This window comes from Telmatherina bonti (genome assembly GCF_933228915.1).
Source record: "Telmatherina bonti genome assembly, chromosome: 14".
Classification (NCBI taxonomy): Eukaryota; Metazoa; Chordata; class Actinopteri; order Atheriniformes; family Telmatherinidae; genus Telmatherina; species Telmatherina bonti.
The window spans coordinates 13,815,316-13,832,657 of NC_136612.1; the positions used below are offsets into that span (position 1 = coordinate 13,815,316).

Sequence of the window (17,342 nt, forward strand, 5' to 3'; positions counted from 1 at the left end):
TGTTCTCTGTGCTGCGGCGTCCTTCTGGTTCCTGCTCCGCCTCTCAGGTAAGGTCTCGGCTGGCTGTAGGAACACAACAGCATTACGGTTAACCGCCCCATCCCACACGCACTGGTGGAAACGAGGCTTTAGATGGGTTCAGCGCCCTCACATCAACTAGTTTTATTCTCTGGTTTGATCCTTGCTGCAAACTCTCAGTTTAAGGCGTAAAGGTAATTTTTAAGGCTGTTTTTCTTTGTATTAAGGTTTCAATTTTAAAAAGTCATTAAAAACGGATTTATTCTCCCAAAATAACCTCAACATTTTCTTCTATTCCTTCTTTCTGTCCGTTACTGCAGGAAGACATGCGCGGTGGCTGGAAATGCACTATTCACATGTCCCTTCTGTGCAGGTTTATATTGCTGACAAGAAATAAATCCCTTTTTTCATTCTTATTTGTGATATGTTTAAGGCAGCGTTTGTTACATTTTTGTTTAACTTTAGACTTAGAATAAATACTTTAACTTCAACAGAGTACAGTGAATTTTACAGGTGAGAAGCGGCTTATTTGTCTAAAGTGTTTTACATGAAATAATGTGCTAAAAGTTTTAATCATTGCCTAGCACTAGTCGTAAGATTTTAACACTTGGATCAGGCCAAAAATATGCAAATATAAGACATTTCCCAGTGATCAAGGACATGTTTACCATCCACACTCAGTCTACAATGGACTGGGTTGGTCATTACTATGTTATACACAACTTTATACCTGAAGGGTGGATGTGGAAAGCCATTTCAACTTCTTGAACAATCCTTGGTGGTGGTAATATGTTATACAGACTTCTGCAGAAAGGTTTACAGACAAGCACTCACCTGCTTTGGTGTCGAGCTATTTGAGATCTTGAGTGAACACATTACAAGACAAACATAACAAACAGTGGAGAGGTGTGAGCTGATCCGCTGAGCAGAGCAGTGGAAACAACTCACTAATCACCCTTCTCCACTATTCATACTCACAGCGGCATACACATGTATAAAGGCAGAGAAAGCAAAACACACACACAGGTGCGAACACACATGTCAGGTTTCAGACCGAGCTGCCAGGGATTAATGTATGGCGAGACAAAAGCTGAGCTCCCTCTGTGTCACAGCTTCCCCTGAGAGTAAAGACACGCTCAGAGGCCTTGAGCAAACAAACTGCTGTCACTCAGGGTGTACACTCACTGCTAAAATATCCCACTGATGCACACACCTCTCCAATAGCCATGCCTAGCAGTGTCTTAATGTGGATTATGAGGAGAAGGTGGATCCATGTGCTTAGTTTTAGCCATAAACTGGAGAGTGAATTTATGTGAAAGATAATAAAGAACAAAAACACTGTCATAATGCATTTCCTCCAAAATTTTTTTTTTTTTTTTTTACTGAACCACAATACAACTGACAAATGAGCCACTTCAGACAGATGCACATAGTTTGGTCTTTAACCACATCCACCGCTGAGCTGCGATTGGCTGGTGACGGGGTCTCAGGATGCCTTTCCTCTGCCTGCTGCACCGCCAGCCTCTTAAACGCAGAAACGACAACATGATATTTCCTGCTGCACGCCACAACAGTCATCCCCTTTTAGTTTTCAGTTGTTCAACTCGCATGGAAGGAAAGTAAAAGCATGAGAAGCAGAGGCTAGAAACGCCTTTACAGAGGCGAGTTGTATCAGAGACACTTGCCGCATTTACATGGGAGTTTTAATTCCTCTTTAATTCCGAATAAAAGTTAATTCTGCTTTAAACTGATGGAAAATGACCATGTAAACACTTAATTCCTAATGCAAATTTCTATTTGGAATTAAACTTAATTCCGATGTAAGTGTCTGGTTTATTCGCATTTTAATCCTGAACTATTTAATTCCTCTGTCATGTAAACCTTCATTCCTCTCTAAGTTAATTCTGGTTGTTCTTAGCATGCTCGTTACCTTGTCCGCGCGCGTTGTTTTGGCTCCCGTGTTCGGTGGTCTATCTTTCTTCTTCTCAGTTGCTGCAAAAAGTGAAGTAATATGCTCGTGTTGAGCTGTTACTTCACATCTATAATAAAAATAGCTGCAAAATTGGTACTACTTATGTAGTTTTCACGAGTTACGACTAAAAACATGAGAAGCACTAAGCTAACCCTTGTTTATTTCTGATATACGTCATACGTCATGTGCACCCTCTGTCCAATCAGAACCCTTCCCAACCTGCAGCTCTAACGAGGAATTAAGTAAGGACACGTTTCATGTAAACCTCGTAGAGAATCGTAGGAGAATACGTTAATTCCGAATGATTTAATTCCAAATCATTAATTCGGAATTGAAAAACCTCATGTAACCGTACCCACTGTCAGACAGAGTACGGATCGACTTTGTGGTCGCGTTGTCCTGAGCACTAGCTTTGCATATCGTTTGCACTTAAAAGATGTCAAACGACTTGACGTAGCATCCCAGCCAGCCTAAACATCTTCATAGACTAAATTAAAGAGAAGTTATGCTAAAGGGCTTTCAGCTAAAAGCAGTTTCACAGAAGAACTGTGTAGCACCAACCATATATCTCTGCAAAGTCTTTCCAAACTAGCAGGACCAGTAACCTGAACACTTCCATCTACACATCCTGCTCGTTGCTCTGGGATTAAATCCAAACAACCTGATTGCTGCCTTTCTCCTCAGGTGACAAAAATGGATTGAAGTGACATCAGTTAAAAACCACCGTATTTATTGTTCAGTTCAACCAACCATCCCAGTCTGCTGTTGTTGGACAGGAAATACAGCCCAGCGCCAACACAGCCAGAAGGAAGTCTGCTTTCATTCTCCATTCCTCACCCCTCTTTCCACCCCTTCTCTCAACACCCCACATCTCATCAAATGTCCACTCAGCAACTTTGCTTAATAGAAGTTTGGTGTTTAAAAAAAAAAGAGTATTCTGCTCCATATAGTGCTCATATCTCCAGTGGCAAAGTGGAATGCCTCGTGTTTTATTTCCCAGATTAACAACTTCACCCCTCATCAAGCACAGTGTAAACATGGCTCATGGAGAACCACAGTGCACGCCTCCCACCCCTGGCTTCCTGCATACGTTTAGCAGTCTAAAGCTTTGGTGAGTCCACAGAGAAGAAGCCAGCACATGGTTCACTGCATGTCAGTCCCCGAACCCCTCAGCAACCATTCGGCTCTGCAGCTTGAAATTAATTATTGTTTCCATCCTGTAAGAAGTTTTGTGAGTGTGGCTAAACCGAACTTTATACGCCGATTTCCCGTCATAACAGGTTGTAAGGAAAAAACAACTCATGCAACCGCAGTCAAACAATATTTTACCACAAAAGCCTTGTTGAGCAAAGAGTGAAGCGAATGTTTGCATTGCAGCTTCTTGTGCAGAAAAATTCTGGGAAAAAAAAGTCAACTAAAATAAAATATTGCTTTCTTGAAAGGTAGATAATAGATTTTCACAACTAAGAACTGATTTCTACATGTTTGGTTCCTAATGACAACATTTACTCACTGTGTATTAAATGCTAACAAGAGGGAATGCTGCAGTATTTCTAAGAATGTATAAAGTGGAGTGATATGCATAGATATGCACGTGTTTTGCCTGACTTGTTTATTAAAACTATCCTGTGTCCAATGCTAAGCATTACATAAAGATAAAGGTGCAGTGGGGAAATACTGTCTTTGCTCCTTCAGACACACCAAACAGCGGTAACATGTCAGTGTAGCATGCTACCAGTGGCCAAAACTTTGGCAGGTCTGTGTCAGTGTTTCGGGTTCTCCCCTTTAGGGTCGCACCAGTAAAGCCTCATTTCCACCGAGGGGTCTGGTTCAGCACGAGGATGGATAGTAAACATTTTGTCATTTTAAACAGGCAAATATTGGGAAGGGTGGCAGAAAATCTAACCCCACCTGTCAAGCAGAACGGCTTAAGAATAAAAGTTTAATGGCAAGAACTGGCTTTACAAAGACTGGGGAAACATGACAATCTGGTAAAAGAAAATGAACAAGAAACATGTGACGTGAGTTTGTTAATTAAACTCGGTGAACTGATGAGCAGGAAGCAAAACAGAACACACAGTAAAAGGAGAATTACGACAAAATTAAACACTTAAAAACTGAAATCTAAGTAAGATTAAAAATCTTAAATTGACACGTATGCTTATTTTTTTAAAGGTAAGATAATTCTTAGTTTTTATGCCAGAGAATTTCTCTTGTTTTAAGAGTATTTTTATTTGTTTTGGGAAGTCTTGACAAGTAAATTTTTTGGTTCTGTTGGTGGATAATTGATCTTATTTTAAGCAACATTTACCTCATTTTTGTATTTTTTTTTTCTTGTTTTTTAAGGCTGAGTTTTTGCAGTGAACAAGAAAGACAAAACTCAAAATGACAAGACTGAAAACTCCCAACCAAAACCCACAGATCATGACAAGTACGGCAGACACCTTCATGGAAACATGGTGCAAGTACTGGAAATGTGTCGACGTGTTTAGAGCCACAAATGTTCAGGGAAGGCTTCAACATGTCACCCTAATGTTTCCTAAACTTTTTAAACTTCAGGAGAACCCCAGACCCAAAGCATACCCTGTTTTGGTGCCTGTTTTATCATAAATGAGAACACAATTAATGAAGCAAGCATCATGCTGGGATGAAAAAGACTTCCTACCAGTTGTAAGGTCATTAACATCAGTAAAACGCACATTGAGGTAATAAATCTACAGTAAATGACTTTTTCCCCCCCTTCACATTAAAATGATCTCATTGTGTCTGAAGTTTGCATTTAATAACATTTTCTCACATTTATGCAATGAACACACACTTTCAGCAGATTTATCTCTTACAAATACGTTTGGCTGACGTTTCTATAGTTCATGTTAAACACAAAGAAGTTTGACATTCTCACAGAGGGAATTAATAAGCATCACATTATGTTCATAAAGCTTTCTACATTCCGGCTAAAAGCACCTCCAACGTCTACTGGACCACTTCAAGCACATTTCAAATGACTCTGCTGGTACTTATAACACATGCATGACTAATAGTGAGGCTGGGCTTCCACTTCAAACACAGGCTTTATGGTAAAGGTTTGGCAGAACACACACACACACACACACACACACACACACACACACACACACACACACTCAAAACAAATTTCTCACATTTAACGTGTGATCCTCCCAACTAACAACCTAAACAGACTTTGAAGTGCGTTCCACTCATCCTATTAATGGGAAACATTATTCAGGCTGTATTTGTGAGGAGCTCTTTGCCCGAAAAGCTTTACATTGGAAACTCAATCTGAGGAGCAGACGGTCTGTCTGTTCCTACCACACAACCCTGTAGGAGCTGCTCTCACATTCGTACCCAGATACAGTCTGCGTTGAGAGCAAACGCTGCAATTTATCGACTTATTTACTGCACTGCGTGCCTTCCAGAGCAGACCTAATGAAGAATCTTATGGTCGTAAAGGCTGGATTTATGCTGGTTCAGGGCCCAGTTCCCCATCTGTGATGGGCTGGAAGGGAAGCCTAACCCACTCTAAATTGAATGATTTCTTTCAAGGTTTCAGTGCTAAAACTAGTTTTATATTGTGTGGAATATACAGAGTCAGCAGAGGCTAAGCCAGACGCACATCGGACTCATTTTCAACCTGATTTCTGTTTTGTTCCGGTTCTGTTGAGCATTCATGCCTCCATTTACTTGTTATACAGCATAACACGCTTCTGATTTCTGTCTCTTCTCCTTCTGCAGCATGTGACTGCCATCCGGTCGGAGCAGCAGGGAAGACGTGCAACCAGACAACTGGTCAATGCCCCTGCAAGGATGGAGTGACAGGGATCACCTGCAACCGCTGTGCCAAAGGCTACCAGCAGAGTCGCTCTCCCATCGCCCCCTGCATCAGTAAGGACCGCCACGTTTGCACAAATCAGAGAGCTTGCACACTTTAAATTAGTTGAAACTGGGTCCACTAATTTAGCAGATTTCTTTGTAAGGAACTGATTTCAACATGATTTAGTCAAGCAGCTTCCTCCAAGTGATTTACACACACTAGGTTTTAATAGAAAATGAAACAATAACTGGGTAAGAGTCTCACAGACAGGACAGGATGCACTTGTGAAGCACAAACGTCTGGCTCACAATCATTTCAGGGTTCTTATTATACCCCTGTTTCATTATTTTGAATAGATATTTGGCTGTTTAAACCTGAGTCTGGATAAACAGACTGTTACAGCTTGACTAACATGGCCTTGTTTGCCTTCAACGCCGCTAATGACCCGTCTCACAATAAATCCCCCAGAATGAGTCCAAGGGAACGATGGCTGATATGTTTATTGGCTGTATCTACCGCCTGCAGATTCCAGACCCTCGGTAATAAATGCCAACGCCTCACAGAAACAGACAGGTCACTCGTTGCTGCTTTAGTGAGGAGCATCAAGTAGCTGCCTGGCACGAACAGATAAGATAACCGGCGTGTACATCCTAGCAATTACCCACTATGTCTCAGGGGTTGACATTTCTGATAAAGTCACTTGTGGAAACTGAACATGGTGGAGTTACATTTAATCCTCTGAAACTGCCGGAGCAGGATTTTATTGATTTATTTTTTCCCTTTTGTTGGGAAAGTAACAAATGTGGTGTAAAAGCTGGACTACTAGAATCCTTTTGAGACAAAGTATTTTGGTTGTAATGGTATTATATTTATTTTTCTGATCTATAACTTCATCCCAGCTACAAATTTCACACCACTGAACCTTTGTATCATTAACATACCACAATCACTGGAGAGCAGGATTATAATGGGAAACTTAGAGGCAGGAAATGTCACCGAAATCAGTTTTATACTTATTTTTTCCAAAGCTTATGGGTGAAATTCTGCTCTCTGAAGAGAAAACTGATCTTTTACATTTCTTTATCAATATAAAACACACTTTGATTAGGCTTTTGGTGCAGAAATGACAGTAAAATGAATGTCCACTCGTGTCTTTGATGCAGAGATTCCAGTTGCATCTCCAACATCAAGTTACAGCAGCTATGAGGAGCCATCAGGTGAGTCACTGGAAAGGAGACGATCTTAAACCAATGCAAAACATGTCTATGAATCCTCTTCACGCTGGTGTGGGAGCATCTTTGTGACTGAGACTTTTCCTAATCATTGTGCAACTCAACTAACTGTCCCTCCGTGCGTGTAAAAATAGGTGCATTTCAAGCACAGGCATGTTTTTCCACATTCTTCATCTAAACACACGTTGGTGAGATCAGACTGCTGCTGATGTAAACTCCAGATATTTTGCCAGTGCTCCCTGTGGCCTCGTCGCCTGTATTCCCAGCCTGCCCAGCAGCCTCCCAAGAGCTACAGCCCTAATCTGATTACATGCTTCATTTGCGCCAGTTTGTATTTCAATCAAGGCTGACTGTGCCAGCAGAGAAGCCCTGTCGGACCCCATTGTTCGTGTGCTCTGACAAGAATCTCCATGTCTAACTGCTGACATTAGATGTTTCCACAAACAGTATTTATCTATAATTTACGGATACAATCTGGAACAATCTTTGACATTATTTGCTGCTTTGGGTTTGCTTGAATCAGCGGAGTGAAGTCTGGTCATCGATCAGAGTCTGACCAGAGCGGCGCCGATGACTTCACTGGGCTTTGTTGCGAGTCCTACTTCCTGCTATAGCGACTTCTCAGGTTGTGTGTGGAGTTTGGATTCCTGTCAGAGACTCCAAATAAACACCACCCTCCAAATTAAGAGCGGTGTGGTCCCCGGGGAGCCCGTAGAATGAGCGTGGCGCACAAAGGGGGCGTTTGTCCTCACAGCGGGAGATTGGACCTTAATGAGAGCCGTGGGTGTAACGGGCCACTGTAAAGATTGCGTTAAGGGGCTAATGGGCAACGTCAGCTATCAAAGCAAAGTATGATGAAGGCCCCAAAGGGCCAGTGGGAAATAAAGAGCCCCCCCCAAGCCCTCCCCAATTCATTTACATGGAAATCCGGCGCGCTCGATATGGACTCGTCAGATTCATTTACTTTGGGATTTCCTCTTTTCTTATTTCCCCCGCCACCTCAGAAAGCAGCCGGCATTCCACCAGACATGCTTTTTTCTACATACATGAATTCGATCCTCATCTCACGTCCCAAACCACCCCCCCACCCCCAACCCCCCTCCCACCAACCTTTTTTTTTTTTTTTTTTTTTTGAGAGGGAGGAGAGAGGCGTTTTTTTCTTTCTCCATCATTACCTAGGCAACCTCATTCACACGGAGCATAATGGAGAAGAAAGGGGAAGACTGGACAGAGGGTTGGAAGAAATAATGAAGTTTGTCCATATTCAGGCAAGCTGAAAGGTTCCCCCCTCTCTCACAACTGCCCCCTCTTTTCTCTTCAGACTGCCCAGTCCTGGTTTCCCACCCCCCCTTCTTCTGAAAAAAAAAAAAAAAAGCACAAGGCTTATTGCTCTGGGAGAGGCGGAGGGGGGGTGGGTATGGAGCGGGGGTGCACTTAGAGATGGTCTGCTTCCAATTTGTGTCGGTCAGTGGAAAGCGGAGGGAACAAATTATTTCAACTTTCAGTTTGGGCCCCGGGTCCCCCCCCCCCCCCCCCCCCCCCCCCCAGACTCCCTGATCAGGACAGGTAGCTGGAGCGGTGACGCCATGACACAAAAGCAATCCATGAAGTTCTTTAGCACACAAACCCAGGTAGACACACGGCCATGCTGGGAGGGAGGGGGGCGGGGGTGCGTGACCTGCTAACATGTAGAGTTCTGTAAGCTCCTATCCAGCCGCTCCTCATAGAAGATCATTCAGTCGGCCGGTGTCAGGGCGTTCACTTTCTCACTCCATGTTCCTATAAGGGCCTTTTTTGTTTTTTTGGGTAGGTCTGGCTCATCCCCTCCTTCACACACACACACACACACACACACACACGCACACACACACATCTACACACACATAGATACACGTGACCTCTTTTATGAAGGGGCTGACCTCTCGGAGCTCACACAATGCATGCCAGGACACTGACGAGGGAGCAGGCTGGAAGGGAAAACGTGGGAGGCGTATTGTAGGAGTGTGCGGCTGGCGCTGGAGGATGTGTGTTAGCTTTAATCTGTTTCACAGTAGCACCTTAAAGGCATCCTCAAGACTCTGGGCCACAAATAGTGTCCATCCATCCATCCATCTGGAGGATACCACAACAGTTTTTTTTGTCTTAAAAGAAGCTTTTAATATCTAAATGACAGGATGATACTTGCTAAACTTGACTTGTTTTCCATTTCCTCTCTTTCCATCAGATTGTGACTCTTACTGTAAAGCCTCCAGAGGAAGAATGAAGATCACCATGAAGAAGTACTGTAAAAAAGACTACGGTGAGTGAGTCCAGTATGCAGGAATGTCGGTTCCAAGACCCAAGCCAGCAGTCATGAGGTCAAACGTCTCAATTAATCAGATCCCAGTTCCCAGCCAATCCACACCCTGGAGCTGGTCATCTTGTTCCAGGGATGGCTTACTTCAACAGCTCGGGGCCGTGTTGTCTAATACAGATTAATCAAATAACATCTTTGCTCACTCTGTTGCGAGTTTCCATGAGCACTGACCTAACATCCTGAAAAAAGAGGGAGTTTTTCAAATGTTTTCAGGTGTTTACAGGGGGAAAAAAGAGCTTTTCAAGATGTACAACGGTCATCTTACAGCTTTTTCTCCTGACATATCCCCCAGTTTGACTTTTTATGAAAATATGCCAGGGACATATTCAATGAGACCTGTTTCAGAAAATGGTTTAAATATCTTTTAGTTGGGGTTGTTTGTGCAGTTATAGGACCAAATAAATGCAACAGGTCAGTCAGGTAATCAATAATCCGGAAAAGTAAATTGCATCGAATATTTCAGGAAAATTAGTTTAGTTTAGTTTAGTTTAGTTTAGTTTAGTTTAGTTTAGTTTAGTTTAGTTTAGTTTAGTTTATTAAGGATCCCCATTAGCTGTAGCAAGCTACAGCTATTCTTCCTGGGGTTCGGCACAATTATTATATCAAAAAGAAAAACTTGTAAAAAGTTACACAGCACATCAGCACTTCAGTGTAATCCTGGAATACAAGCTATTTCCATATTCAAAATCATCTCTTTACATCCATTTTTACATACTAAATGCATGCATGTCATGTCCATTCATATTACATCCTATCATAGAAACTATTCATTCATAAAAAAAAAAAATGCTTACTTATAATTGGATATCAATCTATAGATTTGATTATCTATAATACAAATCTTCTAGTACACCTCTATCCACATTATCAATTAGTTTACTCTATTACACATTCATTTGTATTTATTATACTTTTATCACCAAACCCTTATAATTATATTTTATATAGATACCTGTACTTTTGAGAAATAGTCTTTTAATAATATTTTAAAGTTTTTTTTAGGTCAAAAAAGTTTTTTTTTTCTAGTGACGACTCTGTTGGTTATTAACTAAATAAATATGAATGCATCTTTTCTGTTTTGCAGAAATAATAAATATGTGATCATCATAAACATACTGAAGGTGTACAGACTGGTTTAGGAGTCTAAATTGTAACTATATAGTAGATATAAAGGAACCAGCATCAATTCTTTAACTAAACTTCCCACATGAAGCTGATCTCAATTCTAATCACGACTCGCAAACAGAGCAGCAGGTCCAAGCTTGGACATCTGTTTTCTGGATATCCGCTTCCTGTACCAGAAGCCCAGAAATATTGTCTGCTGCCACTAGAGACTTTAAAGTCTTTAGACCAGCCAAAAGGTTCTCTGACTGACGACTACAGCATGTACCTGAAACGCACAGCATGCACTGACAAGTCATGTGTAGTTAGCAAATGATCATGTAGGGTTTGTGAGCTGGAAAATGTCTGCAAAAGAAAAAACTGGCATCTGTTCAACAATAAAAATCTCTTGGCAAAATGTGATGATTAGGGGTTTTCAGAGTGGATGTTGTAAGTAGACTTTATTTCTTTTGGGAAGCATGAAATTTACTGAGTTCATACTAAGCTTGGGTCTGATAAAATATCCAATATGCAGATGTAAAAGTAATATTTATGTTGCGTCAAGACAATTGTGAACAGATTCATCTCCAAATCCTGAGTAATGCTGTCTTCATGAAAATACGGTTTCATCTGACAGCTGGGGCCTGAATTTTCTACTGTACATATATTATATATACAGTATATATGGACACGTAGGTCGACAAGTTAAATCACTGTAGTATCTCTCCATTATGGGCATCACCATAGCAACAAATAAATCAATTGATTCAGATCAGCTGGCTTTTGACAAGTGAATGACAAAAAGGTGCAGTAGCTTGACAATGATTGTCCTGAATAAAAAAGTACATCGAGGCCAACATAGAGTAGTTCCTGTGCTTCAGCATATTTGGGAAGTTTTTAAACAAAGAAATAAACATTTTTGATCAAATTTTTTACTGTGTGGGACCAAGGTTTAAGTGAATTAAACAACTCTGATCCCTGCATAACAAGGTTTGAACGCACTTACGGAGAAATACCACAATGTACAGAGAAGTGGCGTTCATTGTGCATTAAAACCATGTAATGCGGCGCTTCTTGTGGTTTAATTTGTACATATATATATATATATATATATATATATATATATATATATATATATATATATATATATATATATATATATATATATATATATGTATATATATATGTATATACATATATATATTAAAATGATAGCAGATCTGCACTGTTTTACACAAAAAGATTGAACATGTGTGATTTGTGCTTTGTGCCAAAGCCAGTCAACTTGCGGCAAATGGGAAAATTTGGAGGTGTTTTTACACTAAATGTTAAAACCAGCCAAAACACACAGCGATCACATTATGCTGTGTGTGAACAACGAGAACATGCGAAGCAGCTGAAATAAATCGCAGTCCCAGGTAATTAAATACCATATCACAGGGTCTGAAGGGATTTGTTAAACCTTTGATACCACCAGAAGAGGCCGTTGTGTCTCAAGAAACATCAGCTTAGCAGAAGAGGGTGAAATGTTGCTTTCACCATTAATGATGGGCTCTGTTATGTGCCAATCAAAGATCACTATGATTCATTCTCATCATAGCATAATCGGTTATCAGTATTTCATCAATGAATAACATCATCATGGCTTGAAATTCCATAAGCATGTTGTAAAAATCAAAGAACTGTCAGATTTCAGAGGACTTGTGATGATCTCTTTCACAGCTAAGTTGTGTCAATTTTATAATCTTCATCACCTAAACTTCATCAGTACGACAAAAAAAAAAAGCAGCTTTACGTCCCCTAAATGTCCTCCAGCTGAAACTTGTCGGGACGTGCTTAGCTCCCCTCATGTTGGAGTCGACGTTAATTCAGGCCATTTGTAGCAGCGAAGCCTTGTGCAGCCATTATTCATATTTCCATTAACCCAACCTGAAACGTCAGAGCCGAGGCCAGCCGTGTGACTATAAATCAGTCAGGCTGATTCAAGGAAGACGCGGCTTTGCTGGTGGATTTCTCTGAAGCTTCTTTTAAAAAAAAAAAAAACTTCTGGAAGCAGATGATTCTTCCCCAGCCGTGTTGCGGCGGTACGACAGAGATCAATGCTTAGCATGCATTCTCTCTGCTGCGGTCTAATTCATTTCTCAGGCCTGTCGCCTTGCTTTTGTGGGGCTTTTTCTGCTCTTTGGGGGCCACAACCACCCATGTGTGAGTGGTGATGCAGGCCCCATGGGGGTCACGGGAAGGGGCCCTCTGTTTAAACACAGTTGTGCGCTCCACCGGCACCGAGCATTCCTCAGGACACAAACAGGTGGTAAATTAAGCAGACGGTGACGGATTGCCACCCCAGAGAAAAAGAAATATGTTTTGTTTATTCAATTTTTGTTTTTCATGATTGCCGTAGCTACGGAGACGGCTGACACAAAAGGGATTATATTCTCGCCTGACACCCTCCTCTGCACACACGTACCCTCCTTCTCCTAAACCACAAGGAAGACAATGAATCAAAAGGGCCGCGTGTTTACCGACGCCACGGAATAGTGCTCAAAGGCAGGGCCTCCCAGCCTCCCCTGGCCATCTCTCTGAACTCACCCAAGGGTAACAGGTCCCTGATCATTCACTCAGCTGATAACCAGAAGGGACAGGGGCCTCTGCGCTTTAATTAAGCAGGCACTAATTTCATTATCCCCTGCCTGTTGGTGGTGTGCAGCGTCAAGTCTCAGCACACCCTAAGAAGATCAACCCAGTGGGAGGCTTGGCTGGGGGAGCCTCAGTTGGCAACCATTGTTGGAGTTCAGGATCATCTCACACTTCCTCTCACACTCTGTCTGACCAAACACTGCACCATTTTGTAGTAGACTGCTAGACCCCCGCGCTCCTATTCTCCGTCTGGATGTCTATTTGGCTTGAAGCAAGTGGCAGAAGGTGTGTGCGCCTGCGGAATTGTGTGTTTTTAAATATGTGGCATAGACTGAAAACATACTTGAAAGATAAAAAGGAGAGGCAGACACTGACAGGGAGACTGAGGCTGGATGCCGTAACCGAGTCTCCTCCGCTGGGTTCGTCGCGGCGGCTCGGGCAGGAGAGGCCTGTCTCCGCTGGATTCTCACGCTGGGAAGTTGGAGGAGGCTCTGGGAGCAGAAAAAAAAAAAAAAAGGGACAGCTCATGAGGGCGGAAACACATCCCGATTCTCCTGGAGCTTTTTCTGTAGCTGTGAAGACAAATAGTGGCCCCTCCTTCTACCACCTCTCCCCCCCTACTTCCTCACACACCCTTTATGTGTCTGGATGAAGGAGAGGGCAGCGGTGAATGGCAGGGCTGTGAGAGCTCGCTCTACTCGGACCAACAAACCTTCTTTCTTCTGAAATTGTGTGCAATTTGCTCACATCACGCATTGACTAACATACTTAAACACCCCGCTCCTCCATTTCGCCTCAGTCTTGGCAGTGATGGGGGGGACGACTGATGAGCACTGACAGCGATCATGTTACAAAGGCAAAGAAAGGCCACTTTACTGTAGAATAAAAACAAGGACACACCATTTTATCTACAGTGATGTCATTTGAGACCAGTGTGTTCTGGATTAACTGTGCTCTCACACTTTGACATTGTTAACAGGACACATCTCTTCACTTCCAGCAACTCACCTGCAGACCTGTTGAGCTGTTTGCTTCTTGTTGCAATCACAGCAATGCAGAAAACGCTGTTTGCTGGATGGGGAATCTGTGCAGGAGAGCTTCTGCTAACAGAATTTTGCTTAATTTCCTGGTATGAAAATGTCTGCCACAAGTGGTGCTCCAATAGTTACCAGGTTTTCTGTGATTTAGCCTCTGGCCAACAGCGCTTAGACATTAAGACTCCAATGTTGCTATGGACAGACCAATGGGAAAGAATTAATAGTATGAGTAGAAGATGTGAAATTTTTTTAACTAAAACTTTTCTTTTAGCTTTTGAATTCTGCTAAATATGTAAATGAATACGACAAAAAGAATCCCAAAATCTGCTCCTCCACACCCAACCCAGCCTTGTCACTTTCACAGCAATTTGTGCTTTCGCTTGTTCTCGATCGGAAACTGTTACCATCACTTGGGCAGACTGAGTGCTATGGAAACCGTTGCTGTAATGGAGAGTATGCTCACAACAAAGGCATGTCAGAGGTCAGAGATGAAAAGAGAAGGTGGTGACATGCAGCATATCTCTAGAACAGAGGCTTTATTGGCATTTTTAAATGCTGCTGTAGAAAAGTTTTTGAAGACAAGGGATGGTAGACATTTCCAACCTTTTTATATGATATACCATCATATGGTCATTGGTTCATTTAAAGTAATTCTTGGATTATATTTGCTTAACAGTATGTTGTAAGTTAAGTTAGCATGTATACAGTCCTCAGCTGTTTAGCTTTTTGTTTATTTCCATTCCTTTAAATTCAGTTCAGATTTTTTTTATATAGCCCCAATTCATGATAAAAAGCCATTTCAGAACATTTTCTAAGATACATTCTAATTATAATCTAATCAAATCAAAGTGATTATATTGTCCTCTCTGTTCCTGTTTTGTGATTATATAAAAGCAACTTAAATGTATATATATATATATATATATATATATATATATATATATATATATATATATATATATATATATATATATATATATATATATATATATATATATATATATATATATCTCAAAAAAGTGTCTAAGGAAACCAATGGATTGAACTGAATTTTTATTTTTTAGAGCAGTGGAGGATAAAAAAAAAATCCCTTTTAAGACGAAGAAAAAATCTCTAGCAGGGTTTTCCATTTGTCTTGACTGGTCAGGAATGGAAAGAACCCCTGCCACTAAGCCAAGAACACCTGCTGGTAATAACAGCATCTTTGCTATTTATACATGCAGAGCTAAACATTTACGGAGTGTTTGAGTAAATGAATAGAAAATGTGCTCATCTAGTCCTTTATATCTTTAAAATATTTTCATAATCTGATGAACTGTTTGGCTTCATCAGTCTTTATGGCTAACTATAGCTGAGTGTCATCTGCATAGCAGTGTATGTTTATGTCATGCAGTCTATGAATGGAAGCCTGTACACAGTGAAAAGTATTGGCCCAAGCACAGAACCCTGAGGAACTCCATGACTTACTATGATGTTTGAGGGGGACAAACTGGGATCTTTCACAGTAAAACCAACCTGATATGGTATGTTCCAATTTTGGTAACAGAATATTTGTGATTCATGGTGTCAAATGCAGAAATGAGCTCCAAATATGGACAGAAGTAAGCTGAGGCCATGGAGACGTCATTGGTCTAACCCTGACTGAAAATATTCAATAAAGTTCAAAGTGGTCTATAGCTCATGCCGGTAATCCTATCTCTGCTCTTTTTTTCCACCAGCTGTCCAAGTGCACGTACTAAAGGGAGACAAGGCGGGTGAGTGGTGGAAGTTTACCGTCAACATCATTTCTGTTTACAAACAAGGTGAGCACCGCATTCGTCGGGGAGACCAGCTGCTGTGGGTACGTGCCAAGGATGTGGCCTGCAAATGCCCAAAGATCAAGCCTGGAAGGAAATACCTGCTCCTGGGTAGTGACGATGACTCTCCAGGACAGAGCGGCGTCGTTGCCGACAAGGGAAGCCTGCTCATCCCTTGGAAGGACCTGTGGGGCCGTCGGCTTCGGAAGTTTCAACAGCGTGACAAGAGAGGAAAATGCTAAAAGCAGCTGGGAGCGGAAAAAGGAAGCATTTGATGGAAAGGTGGAGGCATTATTTTGCTGCCATCCTGGATTCAAGGAAGGAAGAGGAAAAGATGGATGAAAAAAATGAACTGAAAGAATTAAAAATAGTGGGACGCAGGTGAGGAGTGGGAGAGATGGGGGAATGACAGAGTGCTGCTGCTCGAAGCCGGAGCGAAGAGATTAGAGTCTTTTTAGGAACTTTTTGTGAAGGAGCCCATTCTACAGTTTTACTTTGTGTTTCAAAGTGATTTTTTTTTCTTGTGTAATTGCAGAGTTTGCACCTAATTTTCCAGAAATTTCTCATCCGGATCATTTTACCCCGATGCTATTATTCATTAAAGTCTCACGCTGAGCTGCAATGTATCGTCTGTATCAGCCTTTATCTCTTCAGAGGATCTTCCCAGGTATTACAGGACTATACTCCTATGTGTTAGATGTTCTTTGGACTATGCCAAAATTCATACAAGTGAATCCGAAATTGGGAATTTATTCTCATCATTGGTCTCAAAAGTGCCATCTTTCTTAGGGTTCTCCTCATTTAATGTGATTTACCTTAATATGTTCGACAAAATGCCATCACATCTGCATTCATCTCTTATCAGTAGCTACATTATGTTGTTGTGACCTCTGCAATGTGAAGTAACCATATGTGGATATGTATTTTTTTTTTTTGTAGGTAATGAGCGGCTAGATGTAGAGTAGGCTTGTCAACCATGCACTTATTTTTAACTAGTCCGACATTTTAGAACATATGAGATATGTTCACATTTTTAGAGTGGCATCCAAAAGAAAAAAAAAGAACCTGTGGTATTTGATGTAAAAGAAAAAAAAAGAGAAAGAAAGAAAAAAGTTGTAAAGCTGGTGTAAACCCTGCTTGCGTCAGTGACAAGTGGATGCACATTTCTGGCTCCAATAAATGACTTGATAAGTTTGCAAGTGATAGAGCTGATGAAGTGAAGCATTTTGTTCCAGGAAAAAAGAAAAAAAGCTGAATATGAAGCAAACCTCATACCACTCGCACGCAGCATGCTCCCTTTTTACTGTAGCTGACTGGCTAATGATGATTGTGAATTATGCACATTTAATTTGTATACAGTA

General features: G+C 41.3%; 1 protein-coding gene across 1 annotated transcript in view; it reads left to right on the plus strand.

Moving 5' to 3' along the window:
* Positions 1-16,223, plus strand: part of ntn1b (netrin 1b) — a gene marked incomplete at both ends in the record, with an annotated part of 50,968 nt that extends 34,745 nt beyond the window's left edge. Inside the window, 4 exons of the mRNA XM_079252967.1 lie at positions 5,744-5,893; positions 6,986-7,039; positions 9,279-9,353; positions 15,904-16,223. Of these exons, the coding sequence (XP_079109093.1) occupies positions 5,744-5,893; positions 6,986-7,039; positions 9,279-9,353; positions 15,904-16,223 (599 nt within the window). The remainder of the gene's footprint in view (positions 1-5,743; positions 5,894-6,985; positions 7,040-9,278; positions 9,354-15,903) is intronic.
* Positions 16,224-17,342: the final 1,119 nt, after the last annotated feature.